The 17,389-nt window shown below is 41.6% G+C and overlaps 1 protein-coding gene across 4 annotated transcripts in view; it reads left to right on the forward strand.

Moving 5' to 3' along the window:
• The window catches only part of plce1 (phospholipase C, epsilon 1), a 113,274-nt gene extending 96,367 nt beyond the window's left edge, over positions 1-16,907 (forward strand). For 3 of the 4 annotated variants that reach the window (XM_084079341.1, XM_084079342.1, XM_084079344.1), the window contains 9 exons: positions 670-833; positions 4,901-5,162; positions 5,970-6,088; positions 7,014-7,142; positions 7,697-7,894; positions 10,221-10,409; positions 10,694-10,906; positions 13,129-13,264; positions 16,589-16,907. In XM_084079341.1, the coding sequence (XP_083935467.1) occupies positions 670-833; positions 4,901-5,162; positions 5,970-6,088; positions 7,014-7,142; positions 7,697-7,894; positions 10,221-10,409; positions 10,694-10,906; positions 13,129-13,264; positions 16,589-16,770 (1,592 nt within the window). In that variant the 3' untranslated portion in view covers positions 16,771-16,907. Of the gene's footprint in view, positions 1-669; positions 834-4,900; positions 5,163-5,969; positions 6,089-7,013; positions 7,143-7,696; positions 7,895-10,220; positions 10,410-10,693; positions 10,907-13,128; positions 13,363-16,588 lie in introns of all 4 variants that reach the window. The other variant, XM_084079343.1, reaches the window with a different exon arrangement.
• Positions 16,908-17,389: the final 482 nt, after the last annotated feature.

The raw sequence follows: 17,389 nt of genomic DNA on the forward strand, positions 1-17,389 counted from the left end.
CCAGAGCCAACGCACCCGCCCGGTCTTCCAAACACAAAACCCAGGAATTTGAGATAAAGTTTAGTAAAACAATGAGTGTTTTTAAGGAGAATTCAGTGTTGTGTCGTCTCCATGAGCTAACAGATAACATTTAACTCTTACCCCTCATTTATTCTTGGTTGTGTGCATTGTGTCTCTCACTGAAAATAGCACATGTACAAGCTCACATTGTGTTGCATCGCAACGTGTTTTGAACTTGTAGATCTGTTATGTTTGGTGGGCGACTTCTGAGTGATTTCTTTCTTTATTTCTTTTCAAGACTGCACACAAACATAATGCACATACAGTATGCATGTACTGTACATGTAAATGCACATGCACATACATTATGTAAATAGATACTTATACTTACATACTGCACAGTGTGCATATACACATATAGATACTATTTAGAAGTAGGAACAATGCACACAGCACCTTCAAGCACCCCAGAGTGTGCTACAGTATGACAAATGTACAGTTACTTTGCAATTTTTCTTGCTGCTGTTGCTATTATTTATTGTCTCTATGATACTGTTGTTATTGATGCTACAATTGTGTGGAACCAAAACCAAAGAGTTTTACTTTTGTATACTTGTATATAAGATGAAACAATGAAAATCTTGATTCCTCCATTTCTCTCGTCTGCAGACCTGCCGATGCAGTTGAATGCAGCGTTGTTTGAGGCCAACGGTGGCTGTGGCTATGTCCTGAAGCCTGCCGTGCTGTGGGACAGAGGCTGCCCCCTGTACCAGCAGCTGTGTCCCCTGGACAGGGACGTGGAGAACATGAGTCCTGCTGTCTACTCGCTCACGGTGAGGACACGTTGCAGTGGGCTTTCGGTCCAGAGTGCTCTCAGTCCAGATCTGCTAATTGAAACGTATCCCAAAATATCCGAGAAATGACTTCATCCTGCATTAATGAATGTGTTTACACAGCGTTCACTCACTCGTGTGAGTAATCATCTTCTAGCAGTAGCTGACACTCAAAAATATGGTCCAATATGTATATATTTTGCACAAGCAAGCTAGCAAGTAAGTGCATTATACACAAGCACTTACTGCATGTTTGCATAAGCTTTACACACTTCACACACTTATTCCCTCTGAAGCGCACGCACACACGCACGCACATGCACGCATGCGCACACACACATTCAGTGCTCCTATTAGGTTTAGGTATTGTTTGGATGTTTCATTATATTAGGTACTGTATGTGCTTACACTGTTTGACAGTCATGAAGGCCACCCAGTGAATAGCACATAGTGTAGCAGTGATTGAGGACAGGACCTCATAAAAGCGCTCAGCTGTAAACCCTTTTCACAGACATTCAGAGTGGGACTGTTAGATCTGTGGATATGGTCCACACTTGTCATCCTGATGTAAAATGTTAATGTCTTAAAGCTGCAATCCATAACTTCCATGGTCTACACGGGATTCGAATCCCAGTCTCCCGCATGGAGAAACCAAAGTGTACTGATCTGCCAATAAGGCAGTAGTTCTCAAACTGGACCCTTTCGGGTCCACTTGGTTCCATCTGTATACTCACAGAGTTATGGGCATCCTTGAAATTCAAAAGGTGAATGGGTGTGTTTGAGACCTGTGAGGGTCCATTTGGAACCCTCACAAGGACCCCTGATGGTCCCTGGACCCCACTTTGAGAACCACTGCAATAAGGCATCCCTGCTTGGTCAGGGGAGATATTGCGCTATGAGTTTTAGGTACAGTAGTTGTCAAACCAATAGTTGTCCTACTGACACCAGAGTCTAAAATTCTCAATGGAACAGTAGGGAGACCACCTCCAACCATTGCAGATGTACTAGTTACTGTATACTGTATTATATACTCTACCATACAGATTGGTTTAAAATAAAATTGTATTCATTAAAATAAGTTCCGGATTGCAGCTTTAACAGATGAAATAGGATACGATCTTGAGCCTGTCTATTATGCATGTAAAGCCACAGTTTTTATTTTATTCTGCACACTCTCACTATGAGGAATTCATTATAGAATCCTGACTATTTCCAAAAGATCTTGCAGTGCCAAGTTTGAATATTTTGGGTCCAGAATGACATTGACAAGGGCAGCCATGGGCCCCTGGCACTGTCATGTGATCTGCAGCCTCATGTTAGTATGATAAGACTTTGGTCAATTATATCATCACTGCTGTCGGGTGGAAACCTTGGAAAATGGAAGAACGAAAGTATTCTCATGGTTCCATTGCAGTTATTTTTTAGTCACAAGATCTTAACACTTTTCATTTATTGAATATCTTATCCTATATTAAAATTGGCTAATGGTTGGGTCGACCACTGTTCCGTCACCATGACTCAGACATAACCATAGAGTTCCCACTGCAGCTACACCCAAATATGGCGTGTGTCATGCTGACACTGACAGCATGACATCAGACCCAAACAAACCGTGTCGTCACCACATCAGACAAAAGAACCCCCCCCCCAAAAGAGAAACGTGGCCGCATAGCGCCCCGAAATCTAGATGTGCTCAAAAATAAAATGTGCTCTTTAAAACAACAAATGTATCAAACGTTGTGAATTTGTAGATCGTTTTTACACTACTTTTGCACGACCCTCTTGTACGAAAAAGTAGGCCGATGATTTACGAGAAAAACATAAAATGTTGAAATATGTAGATATGTTTTGGCAAGAATTTATGACAAAGAATGATGACCATTGACATTTTTTCAGCAATACTTTTCACAGCCAAGTTCTCTCCCATGTTGTCTGTTCTCCTGTTGCAGACAAAGTTGGCGTTTGCTATTGCTGCAAAAAAAACAACCTGTGGGGCTAAAAGCCCTTAATCATTTAAAACCCATATCGTTGACCGGAGTCCCCAAGGGGTCTGTACTAAAACCTTCCCTTTTTTTCATCTCCACCAGTGGTTATCAAAGTTTTTAATTTCAAGGACCCCCTTAACTCTGAGAGTGAAACGGTTTGTACAGTCCCAGACTTACAGACCCGTAAGGGGCCGTGAGGGTCCCTGGACCCCACTTTGAGAACCACTGCTCTACACCAAATCTCTTTGCCCGAACATGGCCAATCCACAAGCTCACAGCTAGGGTTCATGTGGTTAAGCTGTACCAAGTGGCTCAGGAGATAAGAGCGGTTGTCTTGCCAATTGAAAGGTTCCAGGTTCGATCCCTGGTGCCTCCTCCTGGCACCATGTCAAAGTGACCTTGAGCATTACACTGAACCCCTAACTGCAGGTTGTAGCCTTGCATGGCTTCCTACACCATCGCTGTGTGATTATTCGGGTTGGGGTACTTTAGGATTTTAACGATTGCCGCCCTATGAGCTTGTAGATCTGCTATTTATAGCGGCGCTAGCCGTTCTATACCTTTAGGTATAGAGCGGATCCTGCTCTATACCTGACTTTGTCCGTGTTCACCGTCAACGTTCTGATTGGTCAGACCCGTCAACAAAGTGATTGGTCAAGCTTCACGTGACACATGGCTATAAACACATTATAAACACATATCGATGACAAAATGTATCAAAGGCGCCGCTACCTTCACACAGGGTGTGATTTTTTTTTTAAAATCGTGAACATTTTTAATTTTGAAAAAAACTTATGTTGCTGTATCAGTGGTTCTCAAACTGTCATGTCAAGGACCCACAAAATGATATGTATTTGACGGCGGACCCCCATCGCAAAATATTTTGTTCCAGGGACCCCCCAAAAGCAAAGATTCGAGTTACAAATGTTAAATATATATTATATATTATATATATGTAGATCTGCTATTAGCCAAAGAAATCTGAAATGACACAGATGCGTTCCCGGATTGAATGGATTAATGATTCCCTCTTAACGGTCTGATTCCTTAACGGTTCCCTTTAACCAGTCCTATAGGGGGTTCCAGATGGACCCTTCCAGGTCTGTAACTCTGAGAGTGTACAAATGGAACCAAATGGACCTTTACGGGTCCATTTGTTGTGCTCAATGTGTGGGAGTCTGTGTGGTTGAAGTTGAAATTCGGTTTGTGTTCATTGAAGTATTTATTTCGCTGTCAGTTATTATGTACAGAGGTGCAGCACAAAACTCATTAGAAAAACTGTTTTGGATCAACAAAAGTGCACTCTAAAGCTTATAAACTGTGAGTGTGTGCGCGCTTTGTGTGCGTGCGTGTGTAAACTGTGAGTGTGTGCGCGCTTTGTGTGCGTGCGTGTGTGTTTGAGAGAGAGGTCACGGTAACCTCAAACAGCCTCTTGAGCCGTGTACAAGTCTGCTTATTATAAGTGACTTTGGGCTTGTTTTCCTGTAAATTCGCTTGTAAATATTAGTGGGTGCAGTTTTTTGGGCTTGTTTCTAAAGTGTAGTTGCTTATTTGGTCTTGCTTCCTGTTAAAAAAACAGTGTTTCTCAAACATTTTCATGTCAATGTCCCCCAAATTAAGTTATTAAACTCAAGTAAATGTACTTTGTAACTGTCCACCGCTGATGTTACAACTAGGGCTGTCACGATTACAAATTTAAGTTGACGATTAATTGTGACACAAATAATTGCGGTTCACAATTTAATTGTGTTTTTAGCATTGACCATTGGAACATAATACATTTTTTTGCTTCATAATCACAAATTGCATAGGGCAGATATGACAAATAACTTAAATATACAAAGAAATTACTGACACATTAAGTCATTTTATACTTAAAAATATATATATATTGTGGCGTGACATTTTGTAAGCTTGTAGATCTGCTATTTCTGCTATTTTTGGAAAAGGTTTGAAAATGTATGGAAATGAAAAATGTTCAACATGGAAACGATTGACGATGCAAAATCTCAAATGATTGCGATTAGACGATTCTGTAATAATCGTGACGACCTAGATCTCTCCTCTCGTCTCCTCTCCCAGATCGTGTCTGGTCAGAACGTGTGTCCGGGCAACAGTGCGGGCAGCCCCTGCTTGGAGATAGACGTGCTGGGCATGCCCGTCGACAGCTTCCACTTCCGCGCCAAACCCATCCACAGGAACACCCTGAACCCCATGTGGCACGAGCACTTCCAGTTCACCGTGCACTTTGAAGAGATGTGCTTCCTGCGCATTGCCGTGGTGGAGAACAACAGCTCTCAGACGACAGCGCAAAGAACTCTGCCTCTGAAAGCCCTCAAGCCAGGTAGGTTTCTCTGTCGTTAGACGTTGTTTCCGTGTAGCCGGGACTAGTCGTGTAGACGAGTCTCCGCAAGGCTAGACCAGTTGTTCTCAAACCTTTTCAAGTCAATGACCTCCAAATTGGATGTATTTGGCCGCGGACCCCCATCTGAAACTATTATGTGCCAGAGAACATTTGTTTTGTGACCTGAGGCGATTTTTAATTTTTTTTTCTAAATCCTAACAGTTTTTTGAAAGAAATCTGGGGAAAAAAAAAAAATCACTTTTTTTCAAAATAGCAGATCTACAAGCTCATAGCGCGGCACTCGGTGCCGCGCTATGAGCTTGTATATCTGCTATTTTTGAATTGCCAAAGAAATCTAAAGTGACACAGATGCGTTCCAGGTCTTAATGGGTTAAGATGTTCATGATTGAAAAATTTTATTCAAGATTTTTCCAAATGTTTCGAAAATGGCACATCTACAAGCTGTTGTGAGCTTGTAGATCTGCTATTTTCGAATAGCAAATATAAAATAGGCTTAAAGTGTTTAAACAGATTTTGATGCCATTTTAACTAATTTAGCCGGGGACCCCCTGGTACCCCCCAAAGGACCCTTGAGGGTCCGTGGACCACACTTGGAGAACCAATGTTCTAGAGTAGACTATTAACGGGTTAACTATAAAATGATAATGGTACTGTATGCTTTAATTAGCTTGAATGTCAGTGTGACAATTTGGGCCTCTGGTTAAGCCTCTAGAGCCTGTGTTTTACCAACTATGTGTGTGTGTGTGTGTGCGTGGGTGTGCGTGTGTATGCGTGCGTGTGATTCAGGTTATAGACATGTCCAGTTAAGGACACAGCACAACGAGCCACTAGAAGTGTCCAGCTTATTTATCTACAGTCGTAGAACAGAGGAGGGCCCTGCAGGGGGTGTGCTCTCCTCCTCTATGGTAAGAAAACATCTGGGATTACATAGACTGGGCTCATGGTCAATGTGCTACCCATTTTCACCGCTATAAAGTACGGAACTACGGCAGTACTTGTACATTGTAGTATTTTCTTAAGTAAAAGATCTGATGACTGTTTCCACCACTGCCTTTTTAGAGCCACGAGTCTTTTAGATATCACACTGGCTTTCCCTTAACACATTGGCTGCCAGAATTATTTATTTATTTTCTACAGTAGACTGCCAGACTTTTTCAATGAAAAAATAAAAGTACTCAGAGCCGAGATACAGAATTTTTAAGTTAACAAGGAAGTGGATGGGAGTCTAAATCTTCGAAAAATCATATCTCCTTGGTCTTTGGGTCAAAAAAAAAAAAAAAAAAAAAAAACTTTTATTTTGATTTTTTTTTTTTGAAAGAACGCAGATCTGCGTTCTTGGCAGCGTGCGCTCTAACGGTGCGTTTTAACAGCGGGCAACTCTCGGGCGATGCTGGGCAACATCGCCCAAAATATAATGAAAGTCTATGAGAGCCGGCGATCGGGCGAAGTGGGCGGGGGGGCGATGAAAGATGGATTTTCTTTATCTTTTTGGACGATGTCGCCCAGTATCGCCCGCTGTTAAAACGCACCGTTAGGACGCAAAAGAACGCAGATCTGCGTCCATGGCAGCCAATGTGTTAATATTCACGTCTGCACTCCCACTGACGGAGCAGAATGTAATAAAAGTATGTGTAGCATTAACTTCACACTCTCACCATTCCAACTGTGACATTTGAGACAATGTCTTAGTGGGGCAGTATTCTAAAACCTTGTACCCGCAACGTCACTGGCTGAAATGCAGTTCACTTTGTGAAATTCCATCACCCTAACCGTAACCCTTATTTATTTTATCTGTCCCTCATAAAACTCTCTCTCTCTCTCTCTGTCTAGCTGTTCATGTCAGAGGAGAAGAGGGCATTACAGCAGCACAGGGTGACAGTTCACGGAGCTCCGGGCCCTGAGCCATTCACTGTGTTCTGTGTCAATGAGCAGACCACTGCCAAACAGCTCCTGGACATGGTTAGTGATGGATATACCTAGACCAGGGGTCTTCAACAGGGGGTCCGGGACCCTTAGGGGGTCCTCAGAGTTACTACAAGGGGTCCGCCAAATCTTTGTGTGATATGATTTTTCTTTTTACATTAACCACTTGAACCCTAGCATCCCTTTTCTGGGGAGAACTTTTGCCAAAAATAGCCGATCTACAAGCTCACAACGCCTGTGAGGCGTTGTGAGCTTGTAGATCGGCTATTTTTGGCAAAAAGGTATAGGTGTAGAGGGAAAAAAGAGCAGACCAAGTAAACAAAAAAAGTATAATCTGAAATACAATTTTATACAATATAGAGGGGGTCCCTGCTTCATCTCTCTCTCGGCTAGGGGGTCCTTGGCCTGAAAACGTTGAAGACCCCTGACCTAGACTATCTTAAAGCAATCCATAAGATCTACACACACACACACACACACACACACACACACACACACACACGCACACACACACACACACACACACACATTCACTCGTATGAATGTAGGCCTACCATAATCTCACAATCTCCCCTCTCTCTGTTCACCAGGTTGTGGCTCCAGCAGGAAGTGCGTCAGAGTACTTCCTGTGCGAGGAGAAGCTTCCTCTGGCCAAAGAGCGGAGCGAGGTGAAGCGCTGTGCTCAGCAGCGCCCCCTGGCGCCGGAGGAGGAGGTGATCAGGCTGGTGAACAGCTGGCACTGTGAGGAGGGCTACGTGGGGAGGATCTGTCTCAAAACGAGAGAGGAGGTACTTCTACATGCATTGTTCACTCCCTGTTGTTTACGCCAGTGGTTCTCAACCTGTGGGCCGGGGCCCAATGGTGGTGGGCCGTGAGGAAATCACAAGTGGGCCCCCATATAATTGGCAAAACACTACTATTTTAACCCATTAAGACCTGGAACGCATCTGTGTCACTTTAGCTTTCTTTGGCTATTCAAAAATAGCTGCTCTACAAGCTCATAGCGCAGCACTCGGTGCCGCGCTATGAGCTTGTAGATCTGCTATTTTTGAAAAATCTTGTTGTTTTTTGTTTTGTTTTTTCCCAAAAACTGTTAGGATTTAGATTTTTTTAAAGAATCGCCTCAGGTCTTAAAGGGTTCATAATACATTAAACATTTATGTTAAATAAATAAATACAAAGAATGTCCCAGTATTTTTCCTTTAAAACCGTGACATTTGTATTGTAATTGCAACACAGATAAATAATAACTTAAAGTATGTTATGTTAGTTCCATTGATCCAAGCTGGAACACAATCAATTGATTGATCATTAGAATATGCTCTGAAAATGCATGCATGGAATTGATCCAACCTGGATATTGTAAATACTTCTGTTAATTAAACAAAGGACTTGTTTGGCATAAAGCTACAAGGAACAACAGTGCAGTGTTTTAATTCACCTCTGTTTCTTTTCCAAGTACCGTATGTCCCATGATGCAGATGACGGCTCCCCCTGGTGGCCATTTAATGAAACTCGTAAATCCAATAAATAACAACAAGTAGCCTACATGTGCACAGTGAAATCCTCAGTGTTCATTTATCCATTTGTAACTCTTTGAGAGTGTACACGTGGAACCAAATGAACCCCGCAAGGGTCCATTTGAGTTAAATGAACACGGGATTTTCAATTGTCCCCCAAATTAAGTTATTAAACTCAAGTAAATGTACTTTGTAACTGTCCACCACTGATGTTACAACTAGGGCTGTCACTAGTGATGACCGGGTCGGGTTTTTTCATGACCCGCCCCGCCCCGCGACGCAACCCAACCCGCCTCAACCCGCCCCGCGAACCCATATATAAATCTATGGCTCAACCCGCCCTGCGACCCGCGATTTTTTTTTTATTCTGTAAAATCATGGTTAGAAAATAATCCCCAAATATATTCAAACTGTTTTATTGTTATTATTCTTATTCTTATTAGGAATACAGACAAAACAAGAGCATGTGATTATTTTTATTTTTTTTGCGTGTGAGAGCGGCTGACCCGCTCACCCACAGCCCGCATAATTGCCTCATAATTCTGACTCGACCCACCCGCGGGTTACGGGTCGACCCACTCATCACTAGCTGTCACGATTACAAATTTAAGTTGACGATTAATTGTGACACAAATAATTTGCGATTCACAATTTATTTGTGTTTTTGGCATTGACCATTGGAACATAATACAATTTTAATTTCAGTTTTTTTTGCTTCATAATCACAAATTGCACAGGGCAGATATGACAAATAACTTAAATATACAAAGAAATTACTGACAACGCATCTGTGTCACTTTAGCTTTCTTTGGCTATTCAAAAATAGCAGCTCTACAAGCTCATAGCGCAGCACTCGGTGCCGCGCTATGAGCTTGTAGATCTGCTATTTTTGAAAAATCTTGTTGTTTTTTGTTGTTTTTTTTCCCAAAAACTGTTAGGATTTAGATTTTTTTAAAGAATCGCCTCAGGTCTTAAAGGGTTCATAATACATTAAACATTTATGTTAAATAAATAAATAAAAAGAATGTCCCAGTATTTTTCCTTTAAAACCGTGACATTTGTATTGTAATTGCAACACAGATAAATAATAACTTAAAGTATGTTATGTTAGTTCCATTGATCCAAGCTGGAACACAATCAATTGATTGATCATTAGAATATGCTCTGAAAATGCATGCATGGAATTGATCCAACCTGGATATTGTAAATACTTCTGTTAATTAAACAAAGGACTTGTTTGGCATAAAGCTACAAGGAACAACAGTGCAGTGTTTTAATTCCCCTCTGTTTCTTTTCCAAGTACCGTATGTCCCATGATGCAGATGACGGCTCCCCCTGGTGGCCATTTAATGAAACTCATAAATCCAATAAGTAACAACAAGTAGCCTACATGTGCACAGTAAAATCCTCAGTGTTCATTTATCCATTTGTAACTCTTTGAGAGTGTACACGTGGAACCAAATGAACCCGCAAGGGTCCATTTGAGTTAAATGAACACAGGATTTTACTGCGTCTGTATGAAACGCCAGTGTGAAGCGTCAGTTTCCCATTGTAACTCGCTAACCTTTGAATGTTTTTGTTGTTGTTGCGGTAGAACGTGAGCGAGAGGAGCTCTGTGACGGAGGGGGACGAGGAGGTGATGGTGGGAGGCAGAGAGGGAGGGGGAGGAAGCGGAGGGGAGGAGGACATGTTCTTCGTCCAGGTCCACGACGTGTCACCGGAGCAGCCTCACACCGTCATCAAGGCCCCGCGCTACAGCACCGCTCAGGACATCATACAACAGGTGACACAACGGTCGATTTTTCTATTATATCAATGAATCGATTAACCAGTGTTATTTTATACTTTGTTGCACAACTGTCGTGCAAAAATAGAGAAAATATTGTGAGCTTGCAGAGCTGCTATTTTCACTGTTTTGAAATGTTTTGATATTTTTGGAGGTTTTTCGTCCGTAAGGAAATGCCCAGAATAGGGAATGATTACTAATTGATTATTTTATGAAATGTATCGATTATTTTTGTTTACAGTTAACATGTTCCTCTCTCTCTGTCTCTGTCTTCCGGTCAGACTCTATCGAAGGCAAAGTATTCCTACAGCATCCTGTGCAACCCCAACCCCAGCGACTATGTGCTAATGGAGGAAGTCACCAAGGAGGCGGGCTCTAAGAAGTCCTCTGCTGCTAAGCCCCTTCAGCGAGTCCTATTGGACCACGAATGTGTCTATCAAGCCCAGAGCCGTTGGAGAGGGGCGGGGAAGTTCATCCTCAAGTTCAAGGAGCAGGTAGACCGACCGCGGACTCTTTTGTAAATTAATTTGACTGGAGATTTTACGTTGTGTATTTGTTTTTTGTTGTCGTTTTCTTTGTGTGTGTTGTTGTTTGTTTTTTTTTTTGTTTTTTTTTGCTGTTGTTTATACCTTGTTCAATTTATATTTTATTTATCCTGTTACACACTCATTGTCTTGACTGTTTTGAGATACCTTGTATATTTGCTTCAGTACATGCCTATATGACCCGTGAGTATGTAAAAAAAAAAAATTCAATAAACAGAACGTATAAAAAAAAAAAGAAGGAGCAGGTACACCTGTAACCATGATGACATTGTTGCTGTGCAGCAACTAAGACAGTGGTACTCAAAGTGGGGTCCAGGGACCATCAGGGTTCCTTGAGCGGGTTCTAAATGGACACTGACAGGTCTGTAACGGATCCATTATGGGTCCGTTTGGTTCCATTTGTACACTCTGAGAGTTATGGGGGTCCTTGAAATAAAATACGTTTGAGAACCAATGAGCTAAGACTGGCCTTTTGAAGGTCAAGTGTCAAGTTCCATCTGCATGTACCCAGTAATTGTTTGCCCGTGCTTTTTTCTGTCTATACCTTTTATTATAATGTGTGTCAAACATTTCCCAGTGAACATTTACATTGCTGTTATTATGCAAATGGAATGTGAATCAAAGGACATTAACCCATTAGGCGATTTTTCAAAAATCGGGATTTTTCAAAAATAGCAGATCTGCTATTTTTGAATAGCCAAAGAAATCTAAAGTGACACAGGTGCGTTCCAGGTCTTAATGGGTTAAATCTAGACTGTTTTCATTTCCATATCAAAGGCTTGGGCATGTACACTTGCTTGATATAATATTGTATTATATGCTGTGCATAATATTTTTCACCTCTTTTTATAGCTTGTATTCTCTTTTTATTTTGCTGCTTTTAACCCGTGTCTGTAAGATCTTTTAATATGGCTGCTGTTGCTCGTCTTTGTTATGTCTGTCCTCAACACACCTGCTTTTCCTAGTTTGTTGTGTTGTCGTTTTTTGTGTTGCTGCTTTTTAACCCATGTCTGTAAGACAGCAATTTCCAACCTGTGTGCCGGTGCCCACAGGTACCAGATTTTAACAATAATATAACATTAATATAAAAATACTGCGATAATTAGGAAGTATGCCACGTTAGTTCCATTGACCCAAGCCAGAACACAACCGATTGATTGATCATTAAAATAATCCTGCCCTGAAAATGGGCACGGCCCACCCATCTGACCACTTTAAGTGGTGAGATGGGTGGGCCATGAACGCTTTTGAGATTTTCAAGTGGATCCTGATCCAGAGGGTCAGAAGGTTGGGAACTGCTGCTGTAAGATGTTTTAATATGGCTGTTGTTGCTTCATCTTTGTTGTATGTCTGTCCTTATCACACCTGTTCCCCCCCCCCCCCTTGTTTGTTGCTAGGTTTGATTGAATAAAGTTTCTTTTTTTTTAATCAGTCACACATGCATACAGAGTGTTTGAGTCTGTACATGTCAGTCACACATAAAGTAGGGCTGGGCGATTAACCGAAAATGTATAAAAAAATGACATTTAGAACCTCTTAACAGACTTAAAATGAATCTATCAACAAATCTACACAAAAACATTCTATATGTTTTTTTAAATAATCAACTAAATTGATTAATCTGATCACAATCTGTTCACCCAAAAAAATACTTTTTTTCTATCGATGTGTCACCCCATCCTGACCGGTCCGCTGGTCATCAAATTATTGGCTGAGGAATGTAACAAAAACAAAAAAAATATCCATGAATTCATGTCTCCAGGGGGTGACTAATCGATTGTCATTTTGGGGGTGAACTATCCCTTTAAGCCTGGTATTATACTTAATTGTACAATGGTGGCGTGTGAAAATAGCCGATCGGCGTGAGCTTGTAGATTTTCATAAGTTATTTACAAAATAATAGGCGCTCAGGGGGGCACTGTGGTAAAGTATCTGCCAACCACCGTGGAGGTCGTGAGTTTGAATCCACCCACCGTGGTGCATGCGGCTTTGTCGAGCATCTATACGAACACAAATGGCCCGTGTTGAAAGGGTAAAAAGCAAAAATAAACCCAAAATATATAATAATAATCGTTCAGTAATTGTAATTGAGGCAAAGGTTTGAAATAATGGTGATATTGATTTGAAGTCATCGTCCAGCCCCTAACACAAAGTGACGTGTAACCTTCCAGGTGGCGCGCGAGGACAAGAGGAAAGGCATCTCGTTCGCCAGCGAGCTGAAGAAGCTGACCAGCCGGAGCCGCAGCGTGTCGAGCGGCAGCGGGGTCAGCCAGTCGGTGACTCTGTGCCACGACGGCCCAACGCACAGTAAGGATGAGCGGGCTGCATGCTGTGTGGCTCTGACAGAGATCCAGGAGTGAGACTGACACTCTGCCTGCTGTGTGTGCATGGAAAGACAACCAGAGGTAATGCTCTGGTTTCCCTCTAACGTCTAGATGTAGATGCAGTACACAGTAAAGCCCTCACTGTTAGACGGTGGTGTAAGCAGGGGTCATCAACGTGTCCGTACACAGACAAAATGTCTGGAAAGACTTGTCCATGTCCGTGGCAAATCTTTTATTTTGATTAATATTTTGTTCATCCAATGTGCAACGAAAGCACTGTCTGTCCACATTTTCTTCAGAATAGCTAGGACACGATTTAATTAATGCAGAATGTCATTTTAAAATGTGTATGACATTGTCATAGACACTATGGCACATTAGGAGTCCACTAGTGTAAATTTAGGGCTAGATCTATGTGTTTCTGGTAATATTATTGACCCGTCATTTTGTCTGTCCATGGCAAAAATAAGGTTTGACAAAATTGTCCATCATAAACCGGAATGGTGATGACCTCTGAGTGTAAGTGATACTTTTGTTAAAATAAGTGTTAAATAGCTCTATTCTCATAGCATTCATTGCTACAGATTGTTTGTTCAGTAACAGGGGTCTCCTCACCTCTCCAGCTCTTTAGTAAACAGAAGATACAGGTTGGGATACCAATTTCATCCAATCAGGAGAGAGAACCCGTATAGGACACAGGATTAACAAGTGAAATTGGAAGTGATTAAACAAGTAAACGAGCAGACAAAATTGGAGCTGGAACACAAGCTAATAAATGATCGTTGTGTGGGGTTCTCTCTCCTGATTGGTTGAAATTTGTAACCCACCTGAAAATGGATTTTCATATTTTAGTTAATTAAAACTGGAGAGACGGGGAGACCCCTGTTACTGAACAAACACTAAAGCAAGAAATTATTACTATCAAAATATAGAGATTTAACTTTTAACAATAAACTTGTTGTTTTAACCCAAAACATATCACTTACAGCGACCCTTACCGGTCCATTTAATTCCATTTGTAAACTCTCAGAGTTACAAATGGGTAAATTAACACTATTGTGCACGGTGATGGTTGGTGTGAATCTCTGGTTTTATGCTAACATATTCTTAATATGTAGCATATCCTTCATACTGTGTGGCATGGCGTATTTTGGGGTGTCATACTGACAGAATAAAGGTTGTCGCTTTATCGGCACGTTATTTCTTTGTGGATTGTACTAATGACACAAACAGTTTTTAATCATAATACAACCTAAAGTCTCCACTCTGGTTCACGACCTTAAATGGTGGGTATTTAATTCCTGCATCATGGAGAGTAACAGAGACACAAACTGAAGTCAGCTTTCCTCTAAACCTAGAGAAAAAAAATACAATTATTTTACACATTGTAGAAAATAAAAGCACTCCTTGGTACAGTCCCAGTAAGTGTGAGATGTAACTCAGTCTGGTATGTGCTTAACGACAGTCATGGTGAATGGTTACTCTGTGAGGACATTGTGTCTCTGTTGTTGTCACTAATGGAGTGAAGCAATGTACAGTCATGTTTAAATGCAGGAGAAGCCATTCGCACATCACCATTGCCCCCCCTAATTTACCTTTTAAGGACAACATCCCAACGTACGACCCATGTGTGGTGAGACAGAGTTTATAACCACTATACATAGGAGATGAGGTGTGTAGTCAATGGTGTTGCAGCTTATTCCGAGTTTACAGAACATGTTCAATCGTAACAGTAGCAGCCAGTGCAAAATACCCCAGAGCTAAGAGCTATCAAGTCTCAACAGCTTATAATTAATACGAAAAGAAGCAAACATCCCGCAGCCATAACAGTATTCAGTGATCATAACACCCTGACCCCAATATGCTTCTTTTTAATGGCCTTTCATTTGAACCACATTAATCTTGTCATCCCTATTTTGGACAAACTTTAGATAGGCAAAAGTAGCAGATCTACAAGTAGATCTGCATTTTTTTGGGCGAAAAGGTTTGTTGTAGATTGAAAAACAACGCACAAAGTGCGTTGAAGTGATGTTGATCAATTCCAAATATTATCAAAGTATTATGCGGCACCCCTGGACTTGATCCCCCTGATCTATGGTACTTACCAGGCCTGGAATGTCATCGTTTTAGGAACAAGGCCACTTGGCCTTTGGTGTAGTCAATTTATACACCATAGAACTATCAGCTAAATAAGTAAATACAGCTTTTTATTTCAGAATTCAGAATCTCAACAAGACACTGGTGTCTAAAAAACATTGACAGAAAAGAAGCAAAGGAGAAAACGGTGAAATCAGCTGGCACACTGGGGCAGTGTGGACTCTGGACAGGGCATCAAGGTCACTGTGGCCTTAGGGTGTATCATTTTTTGAAGGGTATAGAGCAAAAGCGAGGGGCTACGGAAATTCCTGCCCTAGTCTCTGCAGTTGTTTTCGTGTGCTGCAGATCCTAGAAGGCTTCCGTCAAGCATGGTTGCAGAGCATTCTCTCGCTCTCTTGTGGTGCCTAATAATAGATCACAGGGTAGTAGTAGTAGTCACAGGGCTGAAGGTGGTGGCAGGTGGTGGCAGTCAACATCAGCTAGTGGTGTTTGTGTGCAGCTTCCACCTGCTTTGAGTGGAGGAGAACTTTGACAGCGTAAGATTTCCCCACACCATCGGGGAAATCACAACAGGACAACAATTTCGTTAGCCAGGGCAGTTCTTTGTTGACAGTTGACAATCTTGATCTATTTATTTAATTAAAGTGTTGATTAAATGTTATTATCTCATTGCCTTAGTTAATAAATAAGGCTATGGATGTGATAAACATAATCGTTGTTATTCATCAGGTAATGATGTAAACATGATACTATAAATCCTAAAGTAGCATGTCAAACTACTAAACCAAGAGAAACTATAAACTAAAAACTAATAAAACTATAAAATAACTGTAATGGGCAAAATATGCCATACTGCAATTAAAAAAGCTATTTTTTAATTAAGTGTCATGTATTTATGTGTTTGTATTTAATATGTAATAATGCATGGATGTGGTATTTTAGGTTGTGGCTGTCATTCACTAACTACTACCAGTAGTTTCCATCATAACATACACAACACAGGCATTTCATCAGCATATATAGTACTGTATGTTATGAAATGCTGTTGGAAACACTTGATCTGCATCACATTGTATGGACTGTTGCTGAAACAAATATTGTCTTTAACCGATTTTGTTTTTATTGTGGAAAGAATTGGAAAAAAGTTTGGGAATGCCAGGATGAAATTGTCTAACCTGTCTTTAACCGCCTTCGTCTCTGTATTCTGCAGGGTATCTGTCTGCGGGTTTCAAAGCGTGGGTAGCGGAGGGCAGAGTTGGTGCAGAGAGGCTCCTCCTGGCCTCGTCCAAGGGGCAGCACCTCCGATCCCAACCCGAACAGTCCTCCACTTACTCTCTCACCCCCCCGACCTGGACACTTCACCTCCTCAGGAACTGGAAGGTCCACAAATGAAATCCACTGAGCGAGAGATAAGACGCGTTGACCAGTTGTGAACCTCGAGGCTTGATTTCCCTCTTTCAAAGAGAAACGAGGTGTTTGAGTTCTTTATTTTTGAATTACAGAAACACCCCTCTGGCACTCTTGGGCAACCCCCCCCCTTCAACCTGATTGGGTGGCTAATTCTATAATTCTATTCCTTCTCTAATTGGCCAGTTGTTTGAGAGATGGGTAGGGTTCAGGCGATGCCCCATTGTTTGGGTGGGTTATTGATGGGTGTGGGTCCGAGCCTCATTTATTGGTTTTAACTGACTGACCGGAATCCAGATGCTGTTTGTCTGTCTGAACGATGGACAGGAGTTTGGTCCAGTCAGATGGTCTGAGTCAGGGATCAATGCCGGGGCGCTTGTGGGATGAAGTCCTCCCCAAAGCCATGCTGAATGGAGGCTGTTGGAACGCTAGCTCTGGCTCCCGTTTGTTTATTGGTAGAACTGTGACTGGAAGGAGGTGGCATGGCCAGTGAGTACCCCGGGACAGCTGTTTTCCACTGAAGTCATCAGGGACGTGGTATCAGAAGGAGGAAGAAAAAGTCAACGTTATTATTCCCCTTTAGAAATAAATCACACTATAGTAC

The sequence above is a fragment of the Gymnoscopelus microlampas genome (assembly GCF_963454915.1).
Source record: "Gymnoscopelus microlampas genome assembly, chromosome: 14".
Lineage (NCBI taxonomy): Eukaryota > Metazoa > Chordata > Actinopteri > Myctophiformes > Myctophidae > Gymnoscopelus > Gymnoscopelus microlampas.